This window comes from Theileria annulata, chromosome 4, assembly GCF_000003225.4.
Source record: "Theileria annulata chromosome 4, complete sequence, *** SEQUENCING IN PROGRESS ***".
In the NCBI taxonomy this organism is placed as follows: Eukaryota; Apicomplexa; class Aconoidasida; order Piroplasmida; family Theileriidae; genus Theileria; species Theileria annulata.
In genome coordinates, this window is record NC_011098.1 from 941,736 (window position 1) to 959,427 (window position 17,692).

At 32.0% G+C, this 17,692-nt stretch overlaps 7 protein-coding genes across 7 annotated transcripts, besides 3 other annotated features; 5 read left to right on the forward strand and 2 right to left on the reverse strand.

Annotated features, from left to right (window-relative positions):
- Positions 1–242: 242 nt before the first annotated feature.
- On the forward strand, positions 243–3,801 carry TA08605 (uncharacterized protein; the record flags this gene model as incomplete). The annotated part of the gene is made up of 9 exons (XM_948039.1): positions 243–488; positions 600–899; positions 963–1,050; positions 1,104–1,261; positions 1,296–1,436; positions 1,474–3,258; positions 3,323–3,465; positions 3,497–3,593; positions 3,625–3,801. The coding sequence occupies 9 exons, from the start codon at positions 243–245 to the stop codon at positions 3,799–3,801; spliced, it is 3,135 nt and encodes a 1,044-aa protein (XP_953132.1).
- A 138-nt stretch (positions 3,802–3,939) lies between these two features.
- On the forward strand, positions 3,940–4,483 carry TA08615 (uncharacterized protein; the record flags this gene model as incomplete). Its single annotated transcript, XM_948040.1, has 3 exons — positions 3,940–4,046; positions 4,164–4,287; positions 4,370–4,483. 3 exons carry the CDS (start codon positions 3,940–3,942, stop codon positions 4,481–4,483), a joined length of 345 nt encoding a protein of 114 aa, XP_953133.1.
- An 82-nt stretch (positions 4,484–4,565) lies between these two features.
- TA08620 (lysyl t-RNA synthetase, putative) lies at positions 4,566–6,667 on the reverse strand (the record flags this gene model as incomplete). The annotated part of the gene is made up of 2 exons (XM_948041.1): positions 4,566–5,366; positions 5,429–6,667. 2 exons carry the CDS (start codon positions 6,665–6,667, stop codon positions 4,566–4,568), a joined length of 2,040 nt encoding a protein of 679 aa, XP_953134.1.
- Positions 6,599–6,667: a sequence feature (Signal peptide predicted for TA08620 by SignalP 2.0 HMM (Signal peptide probability 0.921, signal anchor probability 0.000) with cleavage site probability 0.692 between residues 23 and 24).
- Positions 6,668–6,874: 207 nt separating this feature from the next.
- On the forward strand, positions 6,875–7,223 carry TA08625 (RNA polymerases I and III subunit (RPC19 homologue), putative; the record flags this gene model as incomplete). Its single annotated transcript, XM_948042.1, has 2 exons — positions 6,875–7,049; positions 7,126–7,223. 2 exons carry the CDS (start codon positions 6,875–6,877, stop codon positions 7,221–7,223), a joined length of 273 nt encoding a protein of 90 aa, XP_953135.1.
- Positions 7,224–7,650: 427 nt separating this feature from the next.
- Positions 7,651–10,721, forward strand: TA08630 (uncharacterized protein; the record flags this gene model as incomplete). Its single annotated transcript, XM_948043.1, has 10 exons — positions 7,651–7,821; positions 7,878–8,034; positions 8,119–8,208; positions 8,240–8,465; positions 8,497–8,647; positions 8,696–9,049; positions 9,083–9,598; positions 9,666–9,764; positions 9,817–10,416; positions 10,482–10,721. The coding sequence occupies 10 exons, from the start codon at positions 7,651–7,653 to the stop codon at positions 10,719–10,721; spliced, it is 2,604 nt and encodes an 867-aa protein (XP_953136.1).
- A 105-nt stretch (positions 10,722–10,826) lies between these two features.
- On the reverse strand, positions 10,827–14,993 carry TA08635 (M16 peptidase, putative; the record flags this gene model as incomplete). Its single annotated transcript, XM_948044.1, has 15 exons — positions 10,827–11,247; positions 11,342–11,392; positions 11,441–11,479; positions 11,514–11,977; positions 12,023–12,988; positions 13,019–13,098; positions 13,132–13,722; positions 13,754–13,797; positions 13,830–13,944; positions 13,973–14,091; positions 14,124–14,254; positions 14,288–14,444; positions 14,491–14,690; positions 14,723–14,761; positions 14,805–14,993. 15 exons carry the CDS (start codon positions 14,991–14,993, stop codon positions 10,827–10,829), a joined length of 3,606 nt encoding a protein of 1,201 aa, XP_953137.1.
- Positions 14,889–14,957: a sequence feature (1 probable transmembrane helix predicted for TA08635 by TMHMM2.0 at aa 13-35).
- Positions 14,898–14,993: a sequence feature (Signal peptide predicted for TA08635 by SignalP 2.0 HMM (Signal peptide probability 0.672, signal anchor probability 0.242) with cleavage site probability 0.237 between residues 32 and 33).
- Positions 14,994–15,333: 340 nt separating this feature from the next.
- TA08640 (phosphorylase phosphatase, putative) lies at positions 15,334–17,672 on the forward strand (the record flags this gene model as incomplete). Its single annotated transcript, XM_948045.1, has 10 exons — positions 15,334–15,598; positions 15,696–15,850; positions 15,879–15,999; positions 16,029–16,119; positions 16,151–16,454; positions 16,487–16,812; positions 16,845–17,250; positions 17,298–17,369; positions 17,399–17,499; positions 17,567–17,672. The coding sequence occupies 10 exons, from the start codon at positions 15,334–15,336 to the stop codon at positions 17,670–17,672; spliced, it is 1,947 nt and encodes a 648-aa protein (XP_953138.1).
- Between the last annotated feature and the right edge of the window lie 20 nt (positions 17,673–17,692).

Genomic DNA, 17,692 nt, shown 5'->3' on the forward strand with positions numbered 1-17,692 from the left:
ATGGTATAAAATTAAATTAAAACAAAATTTTATAACATAATTGAAATATAAAATGGTTTAAATAGAAAATCTAATATATAATATTGAAAAGAAAAAATCAACTAACCACACATATAAATTGTAATTTAATATAACATTTTAGTTTTAGAAATGGTTTGATTTTGTGTTTATATAATATTTTAATTAAATGTGTAAAGTAGTCAAATAGCTTTAAACCCTAAATGTAGTTTTAATTTTTTAAGATGCTCAGAGACTCAATTCAGTCGAGCAACAAATATTTTAAAGTGCTCTACGGACCTTTGGATCACATTTTCTACATAACATTACATAACAGACCTTATAAATACCTTGTGCTATATGATGAATGTTACCGGCAAGTCAAAAAGATAGATGTTACAAACGTTTCCTGCTTCCAGAGCAAGTGTGTTAACTCGGAGTCAACATACGAGTTTAGAAACAGGAAAAAAACCGTTTCAACAACAAAACATGTAAGATAAATATTATATGACTAATTATATATTTAAATTATTTTTTTGAACGTTTGGTTTATAGTTTATTTCTCTGTTTTTTATATTCATGATTAATTTGTTATAATTTAGGTTCTGGAGATATATTTTGGGACTACGAATAGAAACCCTCTCGTCTTTACGACACTTTCATTTGATGAATCTAAGCTTTTATCAACAGAAATTGAAAATGTGTTTGGAGTTCGAGTTTATACGTACGGCAGTCTGAACACAGCTTTTAGAAAAGCACTTAAACAATCTAATGAGAAAGAAGATGGTATAGAAGACCATAACTATGATGATAGTATGCATAAATATAAGCTTCAGAAGTATGTGCTTTTAATTTTATTATTCTATAGGCATGCGCACGAAATGAAGAATTTGTACGATTTGGTAACAAACCTTTGATTTATTACACATTCATTCTCTTGATACAGAAGAATAATTAATTTTTAGGCACAAATTGAACAGGAAGAACAAAGTGAGCCTTTGGCTGAGTTTTCAGGCAAATACCCAGTAGTCATTGAAGGAGATATGGAAAGTGGTAAGTAATATGACAACAAACTTATCCCATAAATAAGCTAATAAGTTATGTAGGCAGCTTTGTATCATACAGAGATATTAAAACAAAACATGGGTTATCCAACTCAGTATACAAAGTCGAGTGGTACCTGTCGACTGCATTCGGGAGTCCTGATCAGTTCTTCCAAATACCGTCCGAGACTTCAGATACCTTTTATCTCTCAGAATACATGGTAAGCTAACTGATTAAAATTTGATGTAAATCAGATCGGCCATTACGTCATGGTGAAGGTTTATAGAGCGCTGAAGTATTCTGAAAATAGGTCGTTTGTGTTCTCAGTTTCACAAAAAGGACCCATTTGTCCAAATACACAGCTATGTCATAACATACTAATCAACTCATCGAGGGTACCTTTTCTCATTTAATTTACATAAATTGTTTTAGAGGTCTGACTTTCATGACGTGTTAATTTCAACTCTTGACCTTGATGTGCTGTTCGCCGTCGTCGACAAATCTAGTAAATTCGGTGCATACAAACCATTTAACAACCCAAATGTAGTTAAAAATTACCCTCAATTTCAAAAGGCCGTGACATTTACAGAAGATAATATACTAGTTAATGAGCCAGATTCTGATGATAATAAGGTTGAAAACCCCAAACACTCCAATTCTGCAGAAGTTGTGACTGTTGAAAAGAATGAAGACCCACTTCATACAAATTCTGAAGAAAAGGTAGAAAACGTTCAATCTGACACCAGTAATGAGTTGGAGGATGAAAGTTATATAAATAATATCTCGGATGATCTGTTTGAGGATGAAAATGATAAATCTAAAATACCTAGAGGGAATTATATCAAGTTAAAAGTACCCTCAAGGGAGATTAAAATGGAGGATATAGCCAATGATAATGAAGTTGAGGATAACCAAGTACAAATGTCACCAGAACACTTGCGTGATAATAAGGAGAGCCTAAAGTTTCTGTATGGAATGTCGAGCTCACAATTTGATAAATCAAACGAATCAACAACAGTTTCTGACTTATCAGAAGACGAGAAGAAGTTGAGTTATGCGAATGAATACAATGAAAAGCCTAAGAAAAAGAGGTTCTCAGTTTTTAATTTATTCAAATCAAATAAAGCACCTCACAATCCTAAAAAACCTAATGATAAACACCCTAAACAATTCGATGGGAAACAGAAGGTTCCAGACCAAAGACAGATCATTAATAAAAAGTCTGGAAAGGTAATACCTAATCAGAAAAAAGTAAAAGATCAAATCAAATCTGATAAAAAAGTTTATAAAGGAAATCAGGAAATCGAAAAAGGTGACAAACGGGAGGACAAACCAGTAGAAAATCAACCTAACGGTAACATTGAGGACTTTGAAGTTGAATCAGGAGACTCAAAGATGTTTATTAAACAGTTTGATGATACCGGTCATGGTTCTGACGATAAAATTCCCATGAACAATAAACCCAAACCTAAATGGTCACTTAAATTATTTAACAAACTCAATGGTAAAGATAAAATTGATGACAGCATGTCTGTCAGTTCTAGGTCATCCAAGAGTACCGACAGCAAACGTGGTAAAAAGAATAATAGAAAACCTAAAAAGGTTATTTATGACAGGAAAAGAGAAAAACAAATGAGAGCTCTTAGGGAAAAGGCCCAAATGAACGATTTGCGTACTTCTGATTCTGAAATCAGCACAAGCGGTTCAGAGGAGTTGGAAGAATCAGTTTCAACTAGTGATTTAAACAAAAGGCCAAAGCCTGAACTCAAGCCTTCAAAGGCTCAAAAACCTGTTAAAACAAATCCAAAACAAGTTAAATCTCAAAAGAATAATCCGGTAAAGGGACAGAAACCCGTTAAAGGGCAAAAATCTCCGGATAAATCAAGATTTTCTGGTTATAAAACTCCGATACCTGATTCAGTACTCACAAATCTATCCAATCCCAAGCCTGTTAAACCTAGAGATAAAACTCCTAGAAAAAACATTCCTACAGATAGACCATCTGCTAACAGATACAATAAGAAACAAGCTGAGACTAAAAAAGGAAAAGGAGGTATTTTTGGTATGTTCAAGAAGAAAAATCAAAAAGAAGTACACCCTGAACATCAGAATAAACAACCTGACCCAAAAGAACTTGAAATGATCAGCTTTCAAAAATATAAGAGAATCGTCGATACCATTAAATTCGTTCCAGTTAAACTAAGAATTTGCTTGAACGTAATAATGGAATAGATATTTATTGTTACACAAATTTATTACAATAGTATAATTTAATCTTTAGGAGATGATAATAACATTTGGATTAACCAGCTTGAGTTTGAGGTGGAACCATATAACAGTTGAGAAGGCGGATCAACTATGTTTTGGTCAGTTTCCATCAATCCCTCAACAGCTTGAAAATCAATTAACAGTAGTTTACAACAAGTATTTTAATAAGTTAAAAATGAATATTTAGTGGAGATCCAATCAAGGTTAGATTGAGAACGCAGTCACCATTTCAAAGAAATGTGCTATTCCACTCTATAATATTTAACAAATTTAGAAGAAATTACGTATGTTTCAATTCTAACAGATCATTTTCAGTCAATTGATCGTTGTGATAGGGAGCTCAACACCTGCTTTTACGACGGAATAAGAAGAGCATACGTTAGAGTTTGCGCAGCATACTATGAGTCAAGTAAAAGAAATGAAGAAAAGAACCAGAATAAATCTGGGAAATCAACCTCATTTTTAAATGCAGAGAATTATTTATTAATGTAGTTTAATTTTTATTTCCACACATCCATGTACTTATTGTTGTGGTAGATATTTTTCAGAAAAATAAATAAATAAACCCATAAACATTTTTTATTATTATTTACATAAATTAAAATTTCGCTGTAATTTAATATATCCAAAATGACTTCAGTTGATGCCATGAAGGCAACAATGAAACGGCTTGAAAAGGAGCGTGTTACGCTACTCGGCCAAATGGAAGACGTTTCGCAAGATTCCTCTGAACATAGGTAATTTACATTAATTAATACTAATTTAGCCAATATGAGTTAATAATTATTCTGAATAAGTACTATCTTTTATATAAATATAATATTTCATATACTTTAATTAATATCTTTCTTAAGGCTTGTTCTTAAGAACTTATCAAAGCTACCATCTGATCGGAAGTGTTATCGCATTATTGGAGGTGTTGCTGTTGAGAGAACCGTTGAGGAAGTTATGCCATCGTTGGCTAGTCACGCAGATATGGTATGCCATATTTTATTACCTATTTTCATCACAACAATTCTTTATTTTCTCTTTTTATTCTAAACTTATTCATTTCATTTAGCTTGACCAACTTCGCGAGAAACTGAAGGGTCACCTTGACACTTTGAACACTGAAATCAACAAACTTGGAGAGTCGCTCCAGAATACAATCAAGCAACAACAAAGTTCAAATTAATTAACTAGACTGAGTATTCCAAATTTCTAAATATTTTATACAATCAGTATATGCTTTACATATATCAACGTAGTAAATTAATCTATAGCCTCTTTAGACTTGTAAGTGGTTGTATTTCTTTGATGTTTTTAGCTTTAGTAATGTACATGATTAGTCTATCGACACCAATTCCAAGCCCAGCCATCGGCTCCATTCCTGAGAAGGCTGCGTTCAAAAATTCTCTATCAACTTCTTTTTCCTTTATATTATTTCCTTTTCCTTCAAAAATTTCAGACTCCAGTAGCGATTTCGACAATTTAAGTGGATTGCATTGCTCAGTTGAACTATTTGCTATCTCCATACCACCCAGATAACTCTCAAACCTGTGACTGAACATTTTCTCAAAAGTATGAGAATCATTATCTTTTGAAAATTCGGATTCAAAATATGATAATGGTGATACTTGAGTAGGGAAGTGAGTAACATGAACAGGGTATTTTAGGTTTGGAACAACGAATTTCTCGAAAATCTCGTTTGAAATCGACCCCCAGGTAATCACCTCCATTGATGACTCGATTTGTTCTAATCTTGTATTGTCAGTTTTTGACAAGAGTTCTTTGAATTTGTCCATCAGTTCTTCCTTACTGTACAATGTTATATCAATTCCAGTGTATTCCTTAATCAAGTCAGAGAATCTGGAACTTCTCCACTTAATCTCAAACACATTTTTGCATACAGAATCCTCGTCAAACCCATACGATAATAAATAATTAATCAAATCCTCCAGGAGTTTAATCATTGTGTTGTAATCTGCCATTTTCTGGTATATTTCAATCATTGTGAATTCAGGAGAGTGTCGCAAGCTGGAACCCTCGTTCCTAAAACACTTACCAATCTCAAACACCTAAAAGTAAGTTAATCATTAAATGAATAAACACGAAAGCATTTATATATTATAAACAATACCTTTGTGAGGGGCAGACCCATGAATATTTTCTTGATGCTGAATTCAGGTGCAATTCTTAGCTTAACTTTCTCGTTTAGCCTTTTGTAGTAGGTTTCAAATGGTTCTGCCAAATCACCACATGCGTAATGCTGCAAAATTGGAGTATCTACTTCTACAAACTCTCGTTCAGTTAAAAACTTTCTTATCTTTGATATTACTTGGAATCTCTTGAGAACTTGATACCTCGTGAGTTCATTTGTTAGAAGATCCAAGTGCCTTAGCCTATATCTTGTTTCTACATCCTTTAAGCCATGTTGTTTACTCGGAGGTGGTATTAAACACTTTGAGAGGAACTTTATTTTCTTGGGAATTATTGAGATTTCTCCTAAATTCGTCTTCTTCACGTTACCGTACAGCTCAATAACGTCTCCAATATCTATTAAATCAACTACTTCCTTACAAGGATATTCTTGATTTTGATTCCCACCCAAATTATTGGCTAAAACATTTTCTTCATTATCATTGGTATGCTTACCTTGATCTACAAGTATCGGTTCTTCTAGTCTAAACATAAGTTGTATTTTATTATCTTTTCTAAGGCCCTTGAGTGTGATTTCTGAGGTTGGGTATTCACAAAAATCCCTTCTGCAGTTAATGATGTCAATAAAATGACCATCGTATCTAACGCTTTCAACTCTGCCATACAGTTTGTAGAACCTATCTGATTCTTCTCCGTTTGTTAAAATCTCATTTTCACTGATTACCTTAGAAAAACTAGAATAGTCGTTTGAAGGTTGAACTTCTGGGTATGGATTAACTTTGAACTTCTTTGTCAAGACTTCATAATGGTCCAACCTGCTTTTAATTTGTTTCAGCAAGTGAGGGCCATAGTCGTATGAGCATAATGATGATACTAATGAAGTATCACTACCTTCATTTGTTCCACATAACACGTCATCAGCAGAGTTATTACCACAAGAATCAGTTACTGATTGAGGTTGTTTGGTATTTGTCAAATGATTTTCACTTCTTTCAGATGTATTAAAGAGCTTAAAATTAAATATTGTATAATTATTATAGGTTGAAGTTCTGTAAATAACATTATTACTTATATCAAAACTATTTTTTTCTAATGATTGCTGTTTGGGAATTATAAAAAGGGATCTTTTATGAAAATATTTTACACATGAAGATTCTGATATATTAAATATTACAAGTAAAGTAATCAATTTTTTAAAAAGAAAATAACAAAATAACATTATAAGAAATATACATTTCTAAAAGAGACGATTAAAACATTAAAATTACATTTTTGAATATTATGAGTTGGAATCTGGATTCTTAATTAATCTATCGGGATTTAAAAAAATTATTTTTAATCATTTAAATATTATTATTTTATGTTAAAATATTTTATAAATAAAATTTTACAATTAATATATTATAATAGTTTATTATATGAATAAATGGATAAAGTTGATCACAAATCGCCTAATATTACTTTTTGTATAGAGAATGAGGACCATACACTCGGGAATACTTTGAGGGCATTATTAGTTGAAAGGGATGATGTAGTTTTTGCTGGATACTCAGTTCCTCATCCAATGGAGCCTGAAATGAATATAAGAATACAGACTACAGGTATATAAATTGAGAATTGTTTTAATGCTAAAAACAACAATATTTTATTATACATATATAATAATATTGTTTTTAGGTCAACCAGCTGTGGAAGTGTTTTTGGATTGCCTTGACGACATGGTCAAGATATGTGACATACTGAGAGAGAAATTTGAAAAGGCTATTAAGGAATAAACAAAGCGATTTTAATGAATAAAAATTTTATTTTTAATTTGAAATTGTAAAATAAATAATGTAACATTAACAAATCAAGTTGAAATTCTTGAAAACCAAGAACGTTATTAATGATTTTAATTTAATCAATTTTCAAAAATTATTATATTAAAATTCTTATTCTTATTTATTTTTAATTATGTTTAGAAAATTGAATAAATTGGTGTGAAAAAACAATTTTTTGTTTACACATTTTACATTACACACTACAATTTGGAATTTTTCTTTGTTTTCCCTTTCAATTTATTATCTACACAACTGATTTGTAAATTATTTTTTTATTATTCTATTATATTAATGTAAAATATAATTTGCCTGTTTGCATAATTATTTTCATGTTCTCTCTCAGGCTTCCATAAATGTATTTCTGAAATATTAAAAATAGTAAATGGAGCAATCTTTACCCTTTGTTCTTAATCCCTTGGAAGATGATGATGAAATTTCACTTTTGGAGTATTTTCTACAGCTTTCGTTTTACACAACTGACTTACACATTACAAATTGCTGGAGCCTTTGTACAAAAGACGAATTTGACTCATTTAAGAACAGTACTTCTAAGGTAACATCATATTACCCTTTATATTAACATTTCGTTCATCTGTTACAATTGTTTAGGAATTTGGTGGCTCGCTCGTTTCATTTCTGTCTGATATGAATAACCTTGAGCCTCCGCAGTCATTTGAGAACTCTTCCAGCTCTAAATTATTAAACATCGACTTCGAAAAACAACTTTTTGAATACGGTGTCATCTCTCCTCCGTCGGGATTTCAAGGTAATCAAATAACTATCATTTATTTAATTTTCTATTTCACATACTAATACACATTAATAAATATTGTTTTGAAATTTGATGCAGCTAACCCTACTGGAACCTTTAGAATGCTACTGTTCAAAGCTTCTCTTGGCCGCGTTTATAGCTACTCACCAGACTCAAAGACTCCTCAGCGTATTTTTATCATACTTATAATAATGCTTAGAAGAGTTTGTCAAAATGGACTTCCCTAGTGGGTTCAACACTCTAGAACTCGTGGTTAACAGCAACCCCAAGAGATTTAACAGTTTATACCGATTTTCGAATTCTTCTCAGGTGTTGCTTTATGCAGCTGTTGAATTTGAGTTCACACCCCTAAAAGTTCAGGTTCCAGATCCAGTTTGTGAAATGTGTGAGTCATCAATGGCGAAGTGGTACTGCCATTCTGACAGGTATTTTTAAATATTTTTTACCTGTTTCAAGGGCCCATTTCTGCGATGTGTGTGATATGAAACAGCACAGTAGTACAAGGATATTCTCTAGACATGTAAGAATCCCATGCTCAAAATCACCTAACCAATTTGGACTTTGTGAGCAACATCCAACAGATGTTGTTGATATGGTTTGCTTAAAGGTATAATAGTATATTTCCTACATGTTTGATTAATTCATGATATTTTAGTGTTGTACTCTACTATGTAACAACTGTATACTATTTGGGAAGCATAGTGAGCCTTCATTTTTTGACCATCCCCTCATGTCAACTCTGGACACCTACGATTTATCTTTAGAGAAGAATTCAGACTCCGACGAGAAACTGAAGTTTAGAAAGACACAAATTTCCGAAAAGATCAAAACCAGACACAATTCTACATCGCAGATCTATGCCAACTCGAAGGGCGTTGAAGATAAAATCGACTACTGCAAAAAGATGATACTTAATCAGCTTGATGAAATGAAGTCTAAAAAAATGAACTACCTAAATTCAATAAAACGTGAAGTTAACACTCAGATAAAACTAATTGATTGGATGCAGGTTAGTTTCACCCATTTATATTGAATTTATTAGAGCTTTTTGCACCACTTGTTACTATCTCTGGAACCTTGTCAGTTCATAATGTTTAAGAAGCGTTATGACTTACTTGTGAAGAAGTACTTCACAAAGGATTTGGCTGATTATCTCCAGTTTCCAATTTGGATGGGCAAGGAACTCACTCTAGTTGGTGACGCTATCATAAGTTCAAGTTCTGTAAGGGCTCTTTCACGTTCATTTTCAAATGCTTCTAACCAGTCTCTGGACTCCACTCCACTGGAATCCAATGCTCAGCCTGAAATCAATAGTAATGATAAGTTACTTGACTGGACTCCGCTAAACATGTACGAAGATTTCAACGAAACTGTAGGCCGAGTCACAAAACCCTCCACCGACAAGTCAGATCCAGATGTTACATCTAACCAAAACAATATTGGGTCTACCAAATTGGTTAATAAGTCTCCAAATGAATTAGATGTTCTGGATACCGCAACTAAGCTCTGGCACTATTTATCAGATTTTAAAATGGGCACTTTAATTCAACTCCTAAAGGTACTATCAACTAATTCAAAACCATTTATTTCTTAACATATTTCCATTATAATAATTTAATATTTAGGTTGTTGAAGTGCCCGATAGAAGTTTGCTGGTTCGTCATCTACTGAATTTATCTAACCATTTCGAGCAACTAGGAACTCTTTTTAACAACATTTCAAATGTAACACCAATATAACTAATTCCAACCGTTTTTATTATTAACTAATTTTTAGTTTGAAATGAATAATTCATTGAATGATTTCGGTTACTGTGTTTTATTACGCAGTAGTGGTGTTTTGGGTGACATCTTGTCGTTTCTTTTCTGCTCAGACTATTCGACGAAAGAGAATTCAGATTTTTTGAACCAACTCACTTATCCTCTAGATCACCATTTTAACCTATATTTAAATTCAAACACAGATAACGAAGATGTTTTGAACGAAATGGTGGACAATTGCATGGTTGAGATTGTTTTCAAACTTGTTAGTTTGGACGTTTCTTCTCTTCCTACAAGCTTTCAATTTGTACTTTATTCGCTTTCTGATCTTTTCTTAAAGCTCAAGGTCGACTACAGGTCCTACGTTGTCGTGGATTTCTTCTGCTCAGTTCTATCCACATACCTCCTTCGCTACTTAAACCACTACAATTTAAGTGATCTTTTCACCAACTTCAACACTAAATCAGACACTGACCCTGATATGGACGAGAAATACAACAAATTCAAACAATTTGTCAGAGAATTGAGTTATAAATTTGGCAGGGCTGCCATTGTTATTTGGGAACTGGACTCCGTTACCCACAACGAGTCTTATGAACTAAAGCAATCTCAAAAGGTATTTATACAGATTCCCACAAAATTTAATTAGTTTTTTATACTTAATCTATATAAATTATATAGATTTTTGATTGGTGTCAAAATGTGCTGAGTAAGCCAAGGCAGAAGACCAAGTTACTCCTAAAGTCTGTTTCTTCTCAGGAGCTTGATGAGGGTTGCACGTTTGTTCTTTCCCAGGTTTCCAAATTTGAAAGGAAATTAAACTCTGGTGGAGATTTCATTCCATTCAAAGACTCTAAAGAATTCACTAAAAAATACAACTTCATGCACCTATTTAGGATGGCTAATCAAATACCCATTTAATATAATCTGATACTGTAATTTTATTAAAAAGATTAATTTTATTACATTATTGCACATTGAGCACTATTTTATGTTTCACTGGGTTTAAATTCAGTTCACAGCTTTTTACTCACCAGAGTACAATACTCTGGTGTACAGGTTATGTGGGTCGATTCCATATCCTTGCGACGTCATCAAAAGCGTGAAATCTTCTGGTGTTATTTGGTCGAGCACCTTCTCATATTCAGTTATTGAGAGTATGTTCTTTGTTAAAGCCTGCTCCAACTGTATTCCAGACATGTTTCCTGCATAGTACATTGGTCCTCTTTCTTTTATTTTCCCCTTTATGATTTTTTTACAGTTATCCAGGTATGTCTTACTGAAGTCAAACTCCTGGTTTGACAGCTTCTTCAGGTAGTTAATTATCTCTGTTAAAATCACTGGATAGTTTCTCTTATTGCTGAATGCTGAAATTACAAAATAGCTGTCACTAATGTCGTTTGTCACTACTTCTACCCTCGTATCGTATGTCAAATTCTTCATTGTCCTCAACTAAACATTTATTTATTTATCTATGTGTAAGGGTTAATATTATTCTATAATTATTTCATTACGTTCATGAATAAATCTGAATTCAGGACCTCTGAAAACAGGTCAGAAGCTGCTTTAGCGAACGCAGGATGCATCCACAACTCTCTTCTTAGTATTCCCAATTTATCTATAAATCATTTACTCATCACCACTTTATACCGATATCTTGTTGTTTTTGCGACGAGTCTCTAAATATTATTATTAAAAATTGTTTGGAGATACCTCAATGCGTTTTCCAATAGTTTTGAAATGTGTGTTCCGTCTGGTATAAATCCGCTGGCATTTGCGGCGTGTCCTCCCGCCAGAACGATTGCTTTATCTGTAACATCATCAAAATACTTAACCATATTCTTTCTGTAATATATGTCAGATTCCATCTTATTTAAATTCAATGAACTCGATGATTTATCAGATTCTAGTGGATTCAATTCACTTTTGGATCCATTGTCGATTTTATTTCTTGACACAATTAATGAGCTACTCAGATACTGCGTAACGTATTTCCTCAACTTCTTCAGTTCAAAATTACTCACTACATTAACTTCCTTTGGGGTGCTATTAAATAATTTTTTCGTCTCCTCCACAACTGTTTCATATTTAATGTGCTCTAATTTATCCATATCCAGTCCGTCAAATCCCAGAATCCCTCCACTCATATTATGGACCAGTTCACCAATTCCATAATTCTAAACATCAATCAACACAGAAATCATTAAATAGTTAATTCCAACTATATGTAATACCTTAATATCTTTGATGTATTTTTGGTGATCTGATGTGAGTTTCTGCTTTGCTCTGTCCACTTCGTCTCGTGTTATACTATAATTTTCTAGTATATTATTTAAAATTTGCAGTGAGTATTCCAGGGGTTTTACATTTTTTTCTTCACTTTTACTTGTGAATGGTACGTGTATTGCAATATTAAGGTAATCATAGTTCAGTGAAATGTTGACATTTATTGAGTTGAGTTCGCAGAATAGTTCCACTTGCTTCCTGTCCAATGATCCCATCGATCCGCTTTCCATCAGACTTGTTGTTATTAGTAATACCATCAGCTTATTCATTTTAATTATGGCTTCCCTGCCAGAATCTCCTGTGATTTCTGAGGGAATGTTATTTTTTATGTACTCCGTTATTGGTATATTTGCCGACAGATATACCGAGTTATCTTCCGTACGCCTGCAATTGATTCTAACATTATTCTCCAACATGTACATGTCATATAAATCAGAAAGTGATTCATTCATTGTATTTTTATAATCACTTTTCGATACTTCAATGTTATCATTATTAGTCTCTTCAGTTTTTTCACTTGTAAGGGTACTTTTATATAGATCACAAGGTTTTGTTCTTACCAATGATTTATTCGCCTGTATTAAATTGTACATTAGATGTGCATTTTCTTGTTGACTCATGTTGCACTCGAATTTGTGGGCTAGAATAGACTCGAGCTCTGGAGTTTCTCTTCTGGCCTTTGGAACACATAGCTCTACATCTCTCAACAATTCCAAATATTCCTTGAAGTCCGTGTAATATTTTTTGAACAGGTTCTTGTCCTGTTCACTCAGGTTTGAAAGATACTTTTCATAATCAAATGATTCCGTGTGGTAGTTTTTATCTAGTTGTGGTAGTATTTTTGTGCTAGACCTTGATTTTATCGCTTCAACATGTTCCTTGTCCAATAAGTGGTCAGGTAACTATTTCATTTTTTTATTATACAAACTCACATTTACTTGCAAACTATTAAATTTGATTTTTGCTTTAGTAGCCTGATTAAACACTTCCTTTACTTCTTCCAATGTAACGTCTAAATTACTTTATTATGTTAACAGAAACTAACTTCCTACTGGTGTTGTTGCTAGAACTTTTAGACCCTTCAAATCACCTTTATACCAGCTAAACATATCATTTACCCTTTGTAAGACGTGTTGGGGGTCGATTCCATCATAACTTCTCTTAATTAACTTTATTGTTTCATCCTTATCTAGGTTTGCTCTGTCACATATGTCATTTTCTATAAAGTTAATTGAGTTGTTTTCTTCATAATTTTTCGTCTCGAAATCATACAGCAGTGAGTCTTTTGCATAATCCAAAAACTTGTTACTCACTGTTTCTCCCAGGAAATTCCCAATGTCAGAGATGACGTAGAACACTGAATTCTTCCAACCCTCAGTATCACACTTTATATCCAGTGATCTTATTCTACACCCTTCGTTTACACAGTCATAATCGTTAGCTTCCACGTTGTTATATAGCTGTGTGTCTCTTTTAAATATCATGAAATTGATGCTTAGGATCTTGTAAACTATCTTGTTTAGTATGAAGTTGTAGTAGTCTGAGAATGTCCTCACTGCTGGGATAGGCATTTTCCTTAATATTTCAAATGAAAAACATGGCAGTTTGTCACAAGTCCATAAATCAAACACTGGTTCTAAGAATTAATTAAATGAAAATTTCATTACCTTTCTGGTTATATATATGTGTTACTGGTGGTAAGCCTTTCCTCCTATGACTCAGTGACTCTATGTATTAATTTACCTCGCCTTTTCAGTGTTTTTATAAAGTAATCTTATTTTTTTAAGATTCGGTGGGTTTTCCAATTTTGAAAACAGATCATTTATCGTTTCTGATACTTCCAACTCGTCAAGGTTTCCTATAACAAATTGAATATACAACGTTACCTTGTATAAACAACTGTATATTATCTGGTATATAGTGTTGAGAATGGTATTCCTTGAGATCTTCAACTTTATACTTCATCATCATATTAAGGTCACCAATTGGGAATCTCTTAGGCAATCTATAGCATTTTATTAGAATATTATTTATTACATGTTCTCTCTATGAATTGCCTTCACTGTGTTACAATTTTTGTAATAGTCTGCTGTCGTTATTATCTTCGATTCTGATAAAACTGCTTTTCTCTCCTTGTCCAGTTCATATTGATTAAATTGTGTTGGAGTCTATATGAATTTATTTATAAAATGTTATTTTACCTCTACAACATCCAACAGTGTATCCAGAATCTTATGTAACGTTTCCTTATTTGTGTTACAGCCCAAATCACTATCGGTTTTTATAAAGAATACTGTCTGATTGTAATCAGTAAACGCGTTAGTTTTAACTCCGTATTTACAGAGTCTTGTTCTCTTGCTAAAATTTTTATTAATTTTTTTGGAATTCTTTATTTTAAACTCACTTGCTACCCATATATGTTACATGTTCACATAAATGTGCTATTCCTCTTTGGTTATCCTTTTCATCTGCGCTTCCTGAGCATACTTGTAAATATGCTTCAATTGTGGGTGTATCTTTTTTGTAAAATGAGTATTTTATTCCATTTTTCAATGAGCCTCTATACACATTATTTTCAGTTAACAATTCTTCAGTTCCAGAAATCTATTAATTTTAATAATTTACTCAAGCATTACCTTCTTATCAGAAAGAACCTGGGCATTTAAACTATGAAACTAAATATTGATTATTGGAAGGTCATTTGATTATTAAAAATACCTTTGATGTTTGCGATGGAGTCCTAATAAATGAGAACAAATTTAGTTTTGGATTTAATTCATGAGAAAGTTGTTGGTTTTTATTCAAAATAATGACATGAACTTGCGATATGTTTATTAAAAATAACAATAATGTAAAGGATTGTAGGATTATACTACGATTATTAATAAATGTAAATAAAACTGGCATTTTGTTTCCAAATAAAAACCTATTAGGTTCTTTTAAAAATATTGTACATTAAATAATATAATTCAACATTTATGTAATATTATAATATGAAATTAATATTTTATATATATGAAAATTACACATTTATATGTTTATCAATCATATATGGGGAAATTTATTAATATTTTAATAAATAAACAAATATTAATTACATTAATTAAAATTCTAACAAATGTGTATCCTATTCACTAATTTTTAAATATTTTTAAAAATTTCTATCACCCGATATTATCATCGACTATTTCATTTATTGTTATACTTTTTTAAATTTTAGTTCATTAATTTATATACATAAAATGGTATGGATTCGATTCCCTCTCAATGCGCTTCACATAAAACCTATTCTATAAATTCACTAGAACAATCTTCCTCAATACAATCGGAATCTTACATATATGAAAAAAAATTTATCGATTTTGTAGATAACGATGAATATATAAAACTGTTTAACCATTGTATAAATTTAGGAGGTGATGCAGCAAGATATTCTCTTAAAAGAGTACATCTATTGTCACATCATTTGGGATCGGATGTAACACATGAATACTTGGTTCCATTTTTATCAAGTAATTTACTAAATTCAAACAAATTATAAATATATATAAATAGATAAATATTCTATTTAAATATTTTGGATAATTTAAGGATAATAATTATATATAGGCTTGCAAAAAACAGCTGACATTTCATTATTACCTTCATTCTGTGATTCCTGGTTCCTTCTTTATAAAAATGTAGATGAAATCGAAACATTACTTTTAATTTTTAAAGGGTTTGAGTTTTTCCTATCGCACGAAAATCCAGAAATAAGAGAAAAGGTATTTTTAAAATTTATCTGATCTTTAGGCAATAAAAGTTGTAATGCTGATAGTGGATAGCTCAATCAAATCGAAAAAAAATGGAATGGACTCGAGTCTAGAACTTGTTAACTCAGTGTTATGCCCAATGATAGGATCATTTGTGGAAAGTAAGTTTAATAAAAATAAAGGTATTTAGACGATTGGTTCCCAAGCGCTACATCAGCATGTTACCTAATACCGAAAATATATTCATACGCCTCAGAAAAATCACAAAACGAACTTAGACAGTAATTTTAAAATTAATTTAATGATAAATAGAGCATTTCAAAAACTATGTGACTCGGAAACACTGACAGTAAAAATAGCGGCAGCAAAAAATCTTAAAGATGTAATATCATTAGTAGAACCAGAACACGCAATCTCTATGTTCTGGCTGGTTCTGAAAAACATGTCAATAGATAACGAAGAAGAAATAAGAATGCTGGCGGTGGATAGTTGCCTAGTTTTTGCAAAGCAATGCACATCAGAACAGAACTTAAACCTGAATATACCACTCCTAAAGGCAGCATCGGAGGATACATCATGGAAAGTAAGAGAGTTTGTTGGACTAAATTTTATAAAAGTAAGTTGAATATACAACAATTTATAATGTAGGTGTATGAGACTTTTGATGAGTTAGTAGTTAAGGATAATTTGTTCGATTCCCATGTAAATTTACTATGCGATAACAACGACAGAGTAAAAGCGTCATCAATTCGATCATTTTCAAATTGGTCAGGAATCCTTTCACAGGAACTAATCGAGTCGTACGTACCAATACTAGATAATTTGACGAAAAAGTCAAATAAAGATATAAGACAAAGCGTGTGTAAAACACTCGCACTCTTCGCAATGAAGCTTAAAAAGAAGCATGTGCTGACAATACTAAGACCAACAATACAACTACTCTTGACAGATGAGTCAATGGAAGTAAGACTGAGGTATCCAATTAATAAGTTTAATGGTTTATTAGAGTTGTTGAAAACATACATTTGATATCTGATCGCGAGGAATTCTACGGAATGATAGGAGAGAAACTTATTGAAACCATCGACACATCAATTGATAATTCAATTTGGAGGAACAGACTTGTCATAGCAGAGCAACTAACAAGTTTCTTTAGCCATTTCGGAGCCACAATATTTGAGCAAAGTTTCCTAAACGTACTTTTCAGACTATTGGTGGACGATGTCTGGAAGGTCAGAAATGCAGTTTTAATCAGTTTGGAAAAAATCTGTAATGAATGCGGAAGTATATGGGCAGTCAAGTTCATTTTATCAGAACTAAAAACGATGTATTTAACTCCAAGACAGTCAACATACACAAAAAAAAATAAAATCAAAAGCTCCATCAAAATCGTAATAATACAGTCACTTGTTGTAAGTTTAAGATAATATTTATGTTGCAAATTTAATTAATAATTTAGGCGGTGGCTAAATCAATAGATGTTGAAAACACCATTGAACATATTATCCCATTGATTCTCAACTCATTAACGGTACTTGATGAGGAAATTAAATTTTGTAGGATACGATACCAAATATACGATTTGTCGCTGTAAACTCACTGGCAAACATATTCATAATATATAAAAATGAAAAACCAGAACTGTTCCTTCAAGCAAAATGGTACTAAATATATAGATCAGATATATGCACATTAAAACCCAAATTCCGAAACATAATAATTTATTAGCGCACTAATTAAGATGTGTCAAGATTCCGACGAAGATGTAAAATATTTCGCCAAAAGAGCACTAGATACCTATGAAAGATCATTTACTGATCATCTCGCCATGTAACAATATTACCTGATTGTTAA